Source organism: Strix aluco, chromosome 18 (assembly GCF_031877795.1).
Source record: "Strix aluco isolate bStrAlu1 chromosome 18, bStrAlu1.hap1, whole genome shotgun sequence".
Lineage (NCBI taxonomy): Eukaryota > Metazoa > Chordata > Aves > Strigiformes > Strigidae > Strix > Strix aluco.
Window position 1 is genome coordinate 16,764,429 of NC_133948.1, and position 13,758 is coordinate 16,778,186.

General features: G+C 45.9%; 1 protein-coding gene across 8 annotated transcripts in view; it reads left to right on the forward strand.

The window, feature by feature from the left end:
* The window catches only part of MORC2 (MORC family CW-type zinc finger 2), a 49,682-nt gene extending 36,834 nt beyond the window's left edge, over positions 1 to 12,848 (forward strand). For all 8 annotated transcript variants that reach the window (XM_074843696.1, XM_074843697.1, XM_074843704.1 and 5 more), the window contains 11 exons: positions 814 to 919; positions 4,926 to 5,058; positions 5,399 to 5,473; positions 5,583 to 5,972; positions 6,375 to 6,515; positions 6,609 to 6,663; positions 7,454 to 7,595; positions 7,939 to 8,130; positions 8,226 to 8,319; positions 9,566 to 9,754; positions 10,656 to 12,848. In XM_074843696.1, the coding sequence (XP_074699797.1) occupies positions 814 to 919; positions 4,926 to 5,058; positions 5,399 to 5,473; positions 5,583 to 5,972; positions 6,375 to 6,515; positions 6,609 to 6,663; positions 7,454 to 7,595; positions 7,939 to 8,130; positions 8,226 to 8,319; positions 9,566 to 9,754; positions 10,656 to 10,724 (1,586 nt within the window). In that variant the 3' untranslated portion in view covers positions 10,725 to 12,848. The remainder of the gene's footprint in view (positions 1 to 813; positions 920 to 4,925; positions 5,059 to 5,398; positions 5,474 to 5,582; positions 5,973 to 6,374; positions 6,516 to 6,608; positions 6,664 to 7,453; positions 7,596 to 7,938; positions 8,131 to 8,225; positions 8,320 to 9,565; positions 9,755 to 10,655) is intronic.
* Positions 12,849 to 13,758: the final 910 nt, after the last annotated feature.

A 13,758-nucleotide genomic window follows, 5' to 3' on the forward strand; every position in this document is an offset into this window, starting at 1 on the left:
TTACTGGAGTAAGGGAGATCTCAGCACAACCACTTTGCCTCTTAGAGGGACACCAAATGCTCTCAACCTAATTTTCCCCACAGGACTTGGGGATAAGGATGTAGCAAGGAATGTGAGGCCAGTTTTGTGGAATTACTTTGTTAGGCTCTCCTGCCTCATCAGTTTTCTCAGTCCTTTCCAAGTTCCTCACAAAGAGGAGGGGCTTTCCTGTCATTCTTCTTGTCCTCTGCTGTTGACATATTTCCAGAGCCTGATTTAAGAATGTTTGTATTTTTGTGGAAAAACTTCTTTTTTTAGCTGTTGATTTCCTGGTAGGCCAGCAATGCTCTGGAACCCAAATCTGTCTTCCTCATTCATCTAAAATTTATTAGATTATTATAACTTTTTTTTTAGTGGATAAATCTCTGACTTGTTTTGTGTTGATACCAGTAAGAGACAGCCTTACTTCTGAGATGAGCAGTGATTTCAGAAATGGCTCTTCAGTTTGGTTTGTATGTATTGTCATTGCAGCAGTGAGTGTGAGGTCCTCTAGCATTGGTTGATGCCAGGCTTCATCAGATTCTTGTTATGGACGCCTTGTACAAGATTTGAGGTCTTCCTTCAAACATTTTGTGAGCACAAAGCAATAATTGATTCAGTATATCCTGTGGCTGTCTCACTTTTTTTTTTTGCCACTAGTCTCACTGTCGTTGGATATACTTTGTAAATTGGTGTGGTCCTTGGGTGTTAAATGGGCTTCAGAAGTGCTATAGAAAAAAACGATTTTGTGACTCAGGCTGTGTATTTCTGACTTGCAAAGTGTTTGTTGAACAGATGTATGTCTGAAGTGGCGGACTCTCCCATTCCAGCTGAGTTCAGTGGAGAAGAACTACCCTGATAGCTGGGTATGCTCTATGAACCCTGATCCCGAACAAGACAGGTAAGAATCACTTCATGTAAAGACTTTTCTGCAGCATGCCTTATCTGCACATGGGGGTTTTTTTCCTGGTCATCTGTTCTTTGAGAACAGTTGGAGGGATAGGCAGTAATTCTGTACCTTTAAGATGTGCTCACAGTCTGTGAAAAAGTACTGATGATGTACGTATTTGGAGCTGACATGTTGGTGGGCATTTGTGCAATGTACAGATTGCAGAGTGCACCCTCAGCAAGTTGTAGATGATACCAAACTGGGAGGAGTAGCTGACACACCGGAGTTGTGCATCCATCCAGAGGGACCTGAACAGGCTGGAGAAATGAGCTGGCAGGAACCTCATGGGTTCAACCAGGAGAAGCACAAAGTCCTGCCCCTGGGGAGGAACAACCCCAGGTACCAGTATATGCTATTCAGCCTGGAGCAGAGAAGGCTCAAGGGGATCTCATCAGTGTATAGAAATACCTGAAGGCAGGCTGCAAAGAGGACAGAGCCTGGCTCTTCTCAGTGGTGCCCAGCGGCAGGACCAGAGGCCGTGGACACAAGCTGGAACACAGGAGGTTCCCTCTGAACATCAGGAAACACTTTTTCCCTGTGAGGTGACCACACCCTGGCACACATTGCCTGGGGAGGTTGTGCAGTCTCCACCTTGGAGATATTTGAAAACATCCTGGGCAACCAGTTCCATAGCCCTGCCTGAGCGGGGGTTTGGACCACACAACCTCCAGAGGCCCCTCTGACCTCAACCAGTGGTTTGGTGAGAATAAGTTCCTCTGTGGTTTTTCTGCCCTGCCACTGGAAATAGGATTGTAGCCTTGGTTTATGCATGTTAATTTTAGTGTAGGTAGCATAGACAGCAATTAAAGAATAGTCATAAGCACAGGCTGGCAGTGATACATGTTCAGTGGGGTCTTTGCAATTCTCTTTATTGCTACTATAGCAATTAGACACACAAACTGCAGCAACACCTGTGAGTTGCTGTGAGCTCAAGAATGACATCTTGCACACTTGAGGGAGCAACACATAGATTCATTTCCCAGCAGTGTGTTTCACAGTTATAAAATTTAGGTAGAATCTAGTAATTTAGTTGAATGAGGAAAATGATTGCTCTAGGCTGCTGTGGAGAGAGACACTGCTTAAAAGCTGATTCTTGTCTTTGTATCATGAGGGAGGCTGCTCAGCTGTAATTCAGGTGCCTTGGCTCAGTCCTTAAAGACAAAGGAAATCAATCCAAGTGGTAACTTTTAATTGGAATAAAAATCTTAACTTCTGTGTCTGAAAAGGCCACAAAGAAGTGTTCATGTTGATATTTGGAAAGTATCGATTTTTCCAGCTTCTTCCTTTTGGCACCTGTCATTGGAAGAATACCAGTGCTAACTTCCCTGTTGCTCCATGTGTTTGTGCCCTGCTGTGGAGCTAAGAAGAGTGTGGTTGTGCTGAGGATGTTCTCTGGCTAAACTGCTGGGGCAGGGCTGCATCTGCAAGCCTGAGAAGAGGCTGCCACACCTCCAGCCCCCCAGGTGGAAGCAGTAGCAAGGCTAGGAATGTGTTGCTGGGAAAGGGCAGGTGAGGTGCTTTGGACAGGTGATCCAAAATTCTGGTCATTTCAGCTTCTTTGAAACGGATCTCAGGAGTCTTGCTCTGGGAAGATAAATAACTAGAATATTTTTGGATTGAATAGGCTCAGATGCACTTCCCAACAGTGAGTATGGTTGTGTCCTTTTACACAAGCCAGAAGGTTTTCTACAGAAGTTGCACTAGCACTCCTCTGGCTTGCTTGGTGCCAGTAGAAGCAGGGCTTCCTTGCAGTCACTGCACTTCTGAACTTCCCTTCCAAGTGCTCTACTGCCTGATGTTTCTTGCTTGTGTCCTTGTGCCGTGGGTTTGGACACCTTCATCTCTGTGTCTTGACCATGTACCCCAGCTGTTCCATTTCAGGTGTTTGTACTGTCTGAGGGAGGAGTGAGGATTTGGGAAGCATTGCTGTTGCCACCATGGGTGGGGGGCCTCAGGCTTGTCTGTCATGACGGTCTGTGCAGAATCTCATCCAGCCAGGTTGAAGATGAAGCACTGTCAGAGTTGATGTTCAGACTCTCTCCTGGCATCAGAAGACCATGTGGTGGTTTTGCCTGCCTTGGCATTGTCTGCCTGCACTGTGTTCACTTTGGCACTGAGTTGTTCCCCATCCTTCTGACTTGTCCACCTACACCTCAGTTTCTGCTGGTGGCATGTTGTCCCAGATCACAGGAGCGGAATGCTCTTCTCCATCTCTCTCATGTAAAGCAGTCACTGTTTTTGATGTCATGGTCTATGCTGGGGTCAGCACTAAGTGGCATCATCGCTCACTTTGTCACAGAGGAGGCAGTGTCACACTTCAGTGTCAGGCTCACTCTCCCTTCTTCTACCTAAAATCCAGCTGGGTCCTAAATGGTGTTTGGATTCACGGCTGAAACACCAGCTGAAGATGACTGTCTGGCTCAAAGCTCCTTGTGCGTCACCAAAGCCTTGGTGCTGAGTTGCAGACTATTCTTACTACAAAGATAATTCCTTTTTTCTGACTTGCTGCCTGTAGTGATGCAATATGTGGTTTTGAATGTCATATATAATCTTAATTTTTTCCTGTCGGCAGAACTAAGGCATGCTGTCATACTTTCTAGTGCTGTAAGATACAGCTTAACAATGTTTTCAGGCTCAGTCCGTACAATGGCAGAGGAGATGGCATTTCTCTGCTGGGAAACTTGTGTATGGTGCCACCCTTTCAGCTTTGTCTTTGGGAATTGCAGCTTTGGTGTCAGGCAGTCATTTTGCAGTCATTTTGACAGGTGCTTTCTTAGCCAAGGAAGTAATCACTCTGTGAAAAAACAACCCTGCAGTGCTTCAGCTAAGAAGAGGCTGGTGGAGAAACTGCTGCTTGTGCTCCTTTTCACTGACAGAACTGATCACAGTACGTCTCTTGCAGACTAGGGGATATCCCATCAGTTAGCAGGTTCGGGGTCAGAGATACTGATAAAATCATCTCTCATCAGCCTCTTGGAGCTCTGTGTGATCCACAGCGAGAGTGGGGTCTTCCCTTTGTCTGTAAGACCCACACTTGCAGGAAGTTTTTATTGGCTTGACTCCAAGGCAGCGGAGGAGTCAGCTGGATCTCTTGTGTTGTGCAAGAGTTGTCTTGGTACTGCTGCTTTCCTCCTGTCTCACATCATCCCTGCATGACTTTGCCCTTTGCCCAGGTTGATCCTGTGTGTGTCAGTCCATGACTCAGTTCTGTGACAGGAGATGAGCCTTGGAACTTCTCAGTCCCCTCTTCTTCCTCTGGCAATGCTCCTGATGGCCAGCTGCTCACCCAGAAGTTTAAAGGTGATGCCAGTCCACTTTCATGTATTTCCTACCTGCGTTTTCCTCCTCTCTCAAGGACTCTTCCAGGATCCTGCATCTGAGAGAACCTGAGGGAGTAGGATACTCACCACTCTTTTGTAGGCCGTAAGCTGAACAGGATGGGAAGAGCAAATAGTTAAGGGATATGGCAAAGGAAAACTTTGTGGCCTTGGGCAGCAAGGTGAAGCGCATCTTCTATTGGAAGGCTTGTGTAAACGTTGTCTTAATCACGGGTTACTGGTAATAAGCTTTTCTTTCTAAATGGAAAGGAAGCCTATGCAAAGATTAATCGATATGAAGACATAAGTTGGTAGGAAGGAAGATTGCTATAGAACTCCAGAGTACAGAAACAGTCTAGAAAAGCAGTCACACCTATTCCTAAGCTTTGTCTAGCTCCTGGGCTCTGAACTGATAATTCCCAGTGTAAATGGCTTTTTTTTAACAACTGTGCTTTTGATCCTTAAATCGTATCTGTGTTTCCCAAGAAGAAAACTACTGTTTTTGAGGCTGTGGCTACTGCAGAAAGGAAGGTGGTTTTACTGCTGCATTTGGGATGGGATATGGGGACAGTGCTGTGTGTGTGAGGCAGTGCAGATTCTGCTGTTGTTGCTGAGGTTGTCTTGAATTCCCTTTGTGCTAGATGTGAAGCTGCAGAGCAGAAGCAGAAGGTGCCACTGGGAACTCTGAAGAAAGACTTGAAATCACAAGAGGAAAAGCAGAAACAACTGACAGAGAAAATCCGCCAGCAGCAGGAAAAGCTGGAAGCTCTGCAGGTGAGGAGGTCTCCAGCTAGGCACAGCAGGCTTGAGGGACCTCCTAGTGCCGATGGATGATGCTGAGTCATGTCTGTCTCAGCCTCTCATGCCACCTGTGCTCCTTCATGGGTTGGGGGTTGTTTTAATAACAGAAAACAAGCATCTCAGCTTGCGTTTCATTTTTCTGCCAGGAAAATGGGAGTGACTGTTGGTGTTCAAATGAAGGGATGTCTCTTGAAGGACACAGAACACACCGTATAACTGTTTATTTTAAACTGGAAAACTGCTGGGCTGGGTTCAGGCAGGCCCTGACAGCTTTTAAAGATGCCCTTTCTGATATATTTTTTTTTTTTAATAGAAAACCACTCCAATTCGATCTCAAGCTGACTTAAAGAAACTGCCTTTGGAAGTGACCACACGGCCTGCAGGAGAGGTAAATGGGATACTGCTGTGGGCTTTATACTCTTCCATGCTATCCTTAGCTGCTCTGAAAAGCAGTGCCCAACTCTTCTGTCCTTTCTCTATACCCTCATTTGTTTCAGAACACGCAGTCACAGACCCGAACTCAGCGCCCGCGATCTCCTCCTTTACCTGATGTAATCAAGAATGCTCCCAGCAGACCACCACCACCTATGCCTCTTACCAAGTCCATGAGTCAGCTGAAAAAGAGCTCTTCAGCTTGGCCAAATATCAGCACTCCCAAACTGGCAAGCATGCTCTCCAGGGAGGAGGCCAGCACTTCCAGGACACACCAGCACACTGTGACAGCTGGAAAGTCTAACAGTGCTTTAAAAACTCTTGCCAAACCAGGTACAACAACGAAGCCACCCTCTGCTGTCCTGCAGAACCCCAAAAGCTCACGTGAGACACCCAGTCCAAAAGCTACCAAGGTGCCAGCACTAAAGAAATCTGCAACTGTCAGATGCTCACAGGTGAGACTTGATGGGATGAAAACTGTCAGCTCCTTTACCTGCAGTTCTGTATAGCCTGTCTTGCTGTGTTGCATGGGATTTGCACTGTAGTCCCTGTGCAGAACAAGGTAACTCTTATTTCACCCTTGGGTTAGGGTGCTCTTCTACACCCTTGTGAAGACTTGTTTCATCTCTTTCCTGTTAGACCAGACTGTTTTCCCATGAAAAAAAAAGAATGTGGAGTGGCAGGGTGAGCGCTTGTATGATCACGTAGCACCTGCTAAAACCTTCTGGAAAAGCTAATTAACTATCAAATGAAATAGTGGATGCTGAACGGTTGGGGTTTTTTTTAAACTTGGCTAAAAGAAAGTTTTGGTTGGTAGCATGCTGGAATTATAGCTAGAGCTTGTTTGCTTCCTACAGACCTCCACCACTCGGAAGAGGATCTTGAACACCATAGAGGACGGGTCTGAGGAGGAGGGGGAACACAAGGACAAGACAAAACGGGGCAAATTTGTGGCAGTGAAAGAAGAGAAGAAGGATTCCAGTGAGGTGGTGGTGGAGGTGAGAGTGCACTGGTTTCCCTAGCACGAGGTATTTGTCAAGTGTTCATAATCTTGGTGGGAGGCAGCTAATCTGAGTTCTCTCTCCTCACAGCTCACAGACAGTGCTGGGGAAGAAGAGCTGGCAGAACTGAAGAAAGCTCAGAAAGGTGAGAAATGAACCCTTGAACTGCCTCCACTATCTTAACACAGTGGTAAAGAACTGTTGCAGGACTAGACTCACTGGTTAAACGTGTGATTTCATTAATGAGCTTTTTAAAATAAGAATTAGTGTAAATTTGGGTTCCAAACCCTGAGATGACTCTAACTTGCATGATACATTTTGGCCAGGAACCCCTTGATTAGACAAGAGGCAACTGTGGCATGGGAGGATCTGTGATCTGAGGGCTGCATCATGTTAACGGTGTGATGCTTGGCTGTGTGGTGTGGTCTGATGTCGTGCTCACCCCTCCTAACTGATTGGATCATGGAGCTACGTGAGCTGGGAAATGCTGAGAAGTGTATGTAGACCTGCTGTGAGAGGAGAGGGGCTGAGATACCTCTGGGAAAGACGGTAGCCAGGATGGTACTGCAGCTTCTGCCAGAGTAAGGCATTTCTTCAGCCCAAGGGGCTGTCTGGAAAGTGACCCACTAGGAACATGTGGCAGATTGTCCTGGTGGCCAACACGAGCCTGGAAAGCCCGTGTCGAACAGCCCAGATTACAGGAGAACCCTTCTGTCTGAAAATGCCATATCATTTCCTTGCATCTGAATGTTTTTCTAAGCAGGAGTTGAACTGTGTGACAGTGGTGGGTTTATGGTTTATGTACCATTTGAAGGACTGTCACAGGTTTAGGTTTTCCCCCCACTGAGGGTGGCTGTCTTGTCTGGAGCTCACGCAGAATGTGCTCTCCAGCACCTGAATGTTTGCAAACATTTTTACTGTCATCCTCCTTGCAGATAAAGGGCTGCATGTGGAAGTGCGTGTGAACAAGGAGTGGTTCACAGGCCGTGTCACAGCTGTGAAAATGGGCAAGCATGCAGTGCGCTGGAAGGTGAAGTTTGATTATGTACCTACAGATACCACACCAAGGGATCGCTGGTAACTATCTCTAGCTACTGGATTTTGGAGGCTTGTTTTGCTTTCAGGAGGAAGACCCCATTTTACTTCCATAGATGCTGAAAAGAAATACGTTGCTGTCATATCAGGGAGTATGTGTGTGCTCCGGACTGTCCAGCTGCTTCTGAAGGAATGGGCATGACGGAGTCCATACAGTCTGCCCGTGGCTTTGATGGGATGCTCCTGTGGAGGCAGCTGTTGTGTACTGTAGAGGTCTTAGAGTGACAGCTGGGTACAGGTTCTGATGAAGCTGTTGGTGGTGTTTCAGGTATAGCCAATGTAGAAAAAGATACCTGACTTTCCTGTAATATTTTTTTTTTTTCAGGGTAGAGAAGGGCAGTGAGGATGTGAGGTTGATGAAGCCTCCCTCTCCTGAGTACCAGGCTCCAGATACGCAGCAGAAAGAGGAGGTTGTTGTGGCTGAACCTTCTACCTCAGACTGTGTCAGAATTGAGCCAGACACCACTGGTCCCAGCAGCAGCCAAGAAACTGTAGACTTACTAGTCCAGATCCTTCGGTGGGTTCATTGCAGCTATTGTGAGCTGCTGCAATCTGATGGCTTTAGTCTTTTAAACTCCCAATTCTGGCTTTGTGTTTTTCTTTCCTGCATAGAAATTGTTTGCGGTACTTCTTACCTCCAAATTTTCCTATCTCCAAGAAGGAGCTGAGTTCCATGAGCTCGGAAGGGTTGTTGGTGTTTCCCTTGGTGAGTTCAGTATTTCTAGAAAAGTAAGTTTGGGGTTTTTTGCCACACACATTCCATTCTTATGGCAAGTTTGCATCCTGTTGATGCAAGATCTCACTCCTCAGAAGGTTATTTGGATCCTTACCAGACTAAAGTCACTGAGAAAAAGAACGAGAGCCTCTGAAACATGCTCTAGGTCTTTTGTCAGTTGCGTCTGAGGATTTTTTTTAATTACCATACATCTGTGTGGGAAAGCTGTTGGCTGCTACTATCCTAACTGCTTGTACATTGCTGTTAAGCTTTTGAAAAAGAGAGGCCAGGTTAGAGGTTTGTAGAAGTAGGATGTAGGCATACCTGCTCGTTCTGCCCCTGGCCTTATAAATCTAACTTATGCAGAAGCAATCTTAAAAATGGGAGAGAACACAGAAGCCAACCCCCCTCACGCTTTTCCAGGTGAGCAGACTGACTGCCTGTGAGTCAGCTGTACATCTTAAGGCTTTTGGTGTGGCCTCCATTTATTTGAGCAAGGAACAGGTGAGGCTGAGCCTGCACCAGTATCTGCGTGCTGTTATTGGAAGGTCCAGTGCAGGCTGAAACATGGAGAAAGGGTACTGGCTTCTCTGACTTCTGTCTTCTCTGACATACCAGAAAGGGAGATCTTTTCAGGACTTTTGTCACCTACAGGTGACCAAATGACAAAAGACACTGTTTATTTGATAGTGCTCCCTCACTCACAGTGTATATATTGGCAGTCCTCTTGTTTCTTCCTCTTTTGTCTCTGTTAATTCAGGCATCTGCTTGAGTTACCAGTCCTGCTGCTTCTGCAGGACATGTTGGTCTTGTCTGGAGTTTTCTGCAAGTGTTTTTTTGTTCCTACCTCACAGTAATAAGCTGTGTTGGCTGGGTGGCCTACGCTAAGGAAGCTCACTGCTTACAGAGGCTGTCAGATCCTTCTGCAGCATAACTGTGGTTTTGGGCTTTTTAAAACATGCTGTGTCCTTAATCTGAATTCAGGCAGCTTTTGTTGCAGTTCTTGTCTTTGAGGAATGTGAAAACCTGTGTGATTTTTGTGCTGCCTGTAGTAGGCAAATCAGAAATGTAAATGTGAGCATGCGGGCAGGGCGTGCAGGGGCGCGGTGTTAGGCGGGTGGTGTTTGGTTATGGAGTGCTGATACCTGGACTCTTCTACAAGCTGCGAGTGCTGGGGTTTTCTTGACACTCGGTGCTGCTTCTTAACGTGTCATCTGTTGTGTTTTGTCTTCTACAGAAAGAATATTTCAAACAGTATGAGGTAGGTCTGCAGAACCTCTGCAATTCGTACCAGACACGTGCTGATGCCCGGGCCAAAGCCTGTGAAGAAAACCTCCGCAACTCGGAGAGGAAGCTGAAGGAAACAGAGGAGAAACTGCAGAAGCTGAGGACTAACATCGTGACCCTTCTACAGAAAGTGCAGGAGGTGGGTGAGGAAGGGGTGTAAAACCAGAGCTGCCCCAAGCATAGCAACCTGACCCAGACCCAGGCCCCTACGGGCACTTGACATGTTTTAGTCCAGTATTTAGCTGGGCTTCAGCTCTCTCTCCGTTGGGTGCAGTTTAGGCTTACACCATCAGAAGCAGCTGCTGTTGCTGCCCACCTTTTGGGATCCGTGTCTTGGGGGTCCTGATGAGTGTTAATTTTCACAGATGGATTTTTTCATGGCATGTACATAGTGCACAGCTTCTATTTGTTTTCTGCTTTCTGCTATGAAACGTGGGGCTGCAGGAGAATTTCCCTGGGCATAGGCAGTGTTCTACAGGGAATTCCTGAGCAGAAAGGTGGTGCTGGATTCTGAACCCCATGTATAGAAATGCAAACCTTTAAACAATAATATAAAAAACTTTATGGTGAAATCTATTAATTATACTATTAAATATTAAAATAACAAATCTGTCTTTAAATAAAAGCTTTAAATAATTAAACTTTAAATAAAAAAGCTACTTTAAATAAAATTAAGACCACCCAGTGGAAAAGCTGATGGAAGCAGTTGCTCCCTATTAGGAAAATGTGTGTTAAAGCTAAAAAAAAAAAACCCAACACCTAACTTGACCCAGATCAGCAGATAGTAAATCTATTGCTTGAGTGCATTGTTTGATCATCAGGTACTGACTGGTTTCCAGGCATTGTCCATCAGGCTCTGACAGGGAAAGCTGGTGGTGTTTCACAGCAGATGTCAACAGCTGGAAAGTGCTGGAAGTCGGGGTGTAAAGGCTGACCAGGACAGGTGTTGCAGAGGATGCTGTGCTGCTCTGTCTCGTCTGTTCTTGCACTGTTCTTCAAGATTCACTTTTCACTGGTATTTCTTGTGTCTTTGGTTTCAGGACATTGATATTAACACAGATGATGAACTGGATGCATATATTGAGGACTTAATCACAAAAGGAGATTGAGCAACCCCAGTACAAGCCCTAGAGAAGCGCAGAGGAGCGGATTGCTGCGATGGCAGATGTGGATTCCTGCTGTGGAGGACTGTGACAGCTGATGAGGAGAGGGTTTCTAGACAGTACTTATGTTGTGTCGGTGTACAACTTGTCCTTGTGACTTTACATGAAAAAGACATTTGTGCTGTTGGCAGGAAAAATTTTAACATTGTAGTTCTCTGAATATCTTCCGTTTGTTTATAAATATTTATTTTTAAAAGAAATGGGAACTGTGCCTGATATGATGGGAGGATTGCTGTGTGTTTTTAGTGAGGTAAAAGTGTGAGTACCATTTTTGCATCTGGGGTTATATTCATATGCTGGACCTGGAAGACCAGAACATCCTGCCTAGCAGGTTGTCTCAATTATGAACCTGGCAGCAACTTAAAAATAAGCCTTGAGTTCTGGAAGAGGAGATCGGGACTTAGACTTCAAAGATACTGAACTTGGGCTGGAGAAAGCCTAGTCAGGAATTTGAGCTACACAGAGGAGATCAAAACGCAGTCCCTGTGTGAGTAGAGGGGATGACATCTTGGTGGTTCTGAGGGGGTTGGGGGTGGGGATTGGCACTTGCCAGTGCAGTGAGGCTCTTAAATGAGGTCTGTGTGAGCAGGTGGAGTTGTCACCGTGCTAACAGTCAGAGGCTGAGGATCCTTTTAGAACATGATGGCCTCCTAGGCTGCTCGCAGTGGGTTGTGGTCATCAGAGAAAGCTGGAGTTCAGATTCTTTTCTAGCAGTGACCCTTGCACACTTTTGCTGCTGTTTCTTTGAGACATAATTGCAACAGCAAAAGAACTGCTCAACCAGCTGAAAATAAAGTGACCCTCTGTTCTGTTGTCACTCCCTCAGGTTTGTGTTGCTTTGATCAACTTGCTCTTCCAGGTAATTGTATTAGAGTGCTGGAATTGGGAGCCTCTGGAGCCCTGCATCCCTGAGTTACGTCTGGCCCTGGGTCAGCAGCAAGGACAATGCCTTTCCCTCGTCCTTCCAGCTGGAGGCTGCACTACAGCTCCTGGCAGATCACTCGTAGCCAAGGTGATTCGGTTTGAGTTTGCTGGCTAGCCAGCTTCTCAGGTCTGCTAGGACAAGATGCCCATGAACTCAGTGCTCAGAAAACTGAAATCTGCTACAGCCTGGTGGTTTGAAGAAACACAGCATGAGCAAGAGGTGCCCGCCTGCAGGTACATCAACTGGAACGGACCAGTGGGGTTCTTTTGACAGCTGAATGTGTAATAGATGTTTGGGGGGGGGGGGGGGGGGGGCGGGAAGCCAAATTAAACATCTGTTGTACAGAATCTTAAGCACTAATGGTTTATAGTCCTGGAGAACTCCCAAGTTCTACATACCGCAGGAGAGAGGGGAGACTTTTGCTTATTAGCTGAATTTCAGGTCTTTGTAACAGCACACAGTGAGACTGACTGCTTTCATTCAGGATCTGGGTTTGGACATCCTAGTATAAATGCAGGTAAGGAGCATCCCCCCTGACCCCTGTACACCTTCCTGGACAGAGGGGCAGCATTCCTTAAGCGTAGGAGCAAGCTCCACCACTCTCCTTGATTTCCTTACACATATTGAAGGTTTTAATTGTGATGGCCACACACGGTGCTTCAGATGAAGATGATCCTTCTGTAGAAACTGAGTTTTTTATTACGGTGAAAAAAAATCTTTGTCCTTTCCAGGTGACCAGCAGAAATTCTAAAGAACCTAATTTCATTAAAATACAGTTTAGAGATGCTGCTGCTTGCAAGCTTCAATTTGTAACACCCAGAGTATACCAGTGTGGCACAAATAGCTCTTACACATTTCTTGAGCTTCCTGACACAGTTTGATCCCCTACTCCTGCTCTCCTGTTAGGAAGGTGTTACTCTGTTTTTTTCCTGTTCTCTGAAAACTTCTCATTTCCAGTTTTAACTTTTTTTAATGGCATTTTATTTTCTTGATCTTGTACTAAGTATTTTGGTTTGAGTTACATTTCTTCCCTGGAGTTACTTTGATCAGTACAATTGAGACGTCCTCTCTAAACTTCCATTTTGCTAGGAAAAGCAAGCCAAGAACTTTTAAGTGCCAATAAAGTTTTTCATTCTCAAAACCTTCCTGGTAGTCCTCTGCAGCTGCTTCAATTTGATTTTTTTTAAAATTTTTTTTGTCACCTTGTTAAGTAGACCTATGCATAACATTTGATTTTAGTAATGCCTTTAAGAAACGTAAGAACAAAATGACCTCTGGAGGTCATCTAAACAACCTGCTCCAAGCAATGTGTACTCAAAAGCTGTACCACATTGTTCAGGGCCTTTTCCAGTTCAGCTCTTAAAATCTTCGAGGGTGGAGGTTGCACCACTTCTCTGCATCACGCAGCTCTCCAGTGAGTGTGTTCCTTCCTTGTGTCTAACAGGGTGTCCCTGTTGCAGCTTTGGAGGCTGTTACAGCTGCCTATTGAAAATACCTTAGCTGCTGCAGCCTTGGCAGTTAGACCTCGTGCTGAGGTCAAGCCTGTTGGTAACCACGTCTGTGCTCAGTTCCCTCAGTCTTCCTCTCAGCTTCCAGCTGTTTCTTACAGCAGAAATACTAAGAAGTGCACAAGTTGCATTTTGTACAGCATATCCCCTCTATAAGAGCACCCTGAGTCCCTCCTTTATGCCCATTGTTACAGTCACCCCTTTTGGAAATTCCTCCCCCAGCTGACACCTAGATACTTCGTAGCATACGTGTTTCTGTAGGTAAGGTTGCTAATGGGTTTAATAAAGAGGCAGGAAGATAACATTAGCTTTTGGGTCTCATGATTATTGCTCCAGGACGATTGTCTTGGGGGCTTCTGTTAGCAGGACCATGATTGTCCTTGGTGCTTCCCTCACTGGGGTGCCAGCACTACCCTGGAACGCGAGGTCCCTGTCGGTGATCCTCCACCTCGGATGGATTTGCCATTTCTCTTGCAGAGTGGAACGAGAACACCTGAGCTTGTGGCAGTTGATCCCTCTCCCAGGGTGAGGGACACAGTCCTGCCTG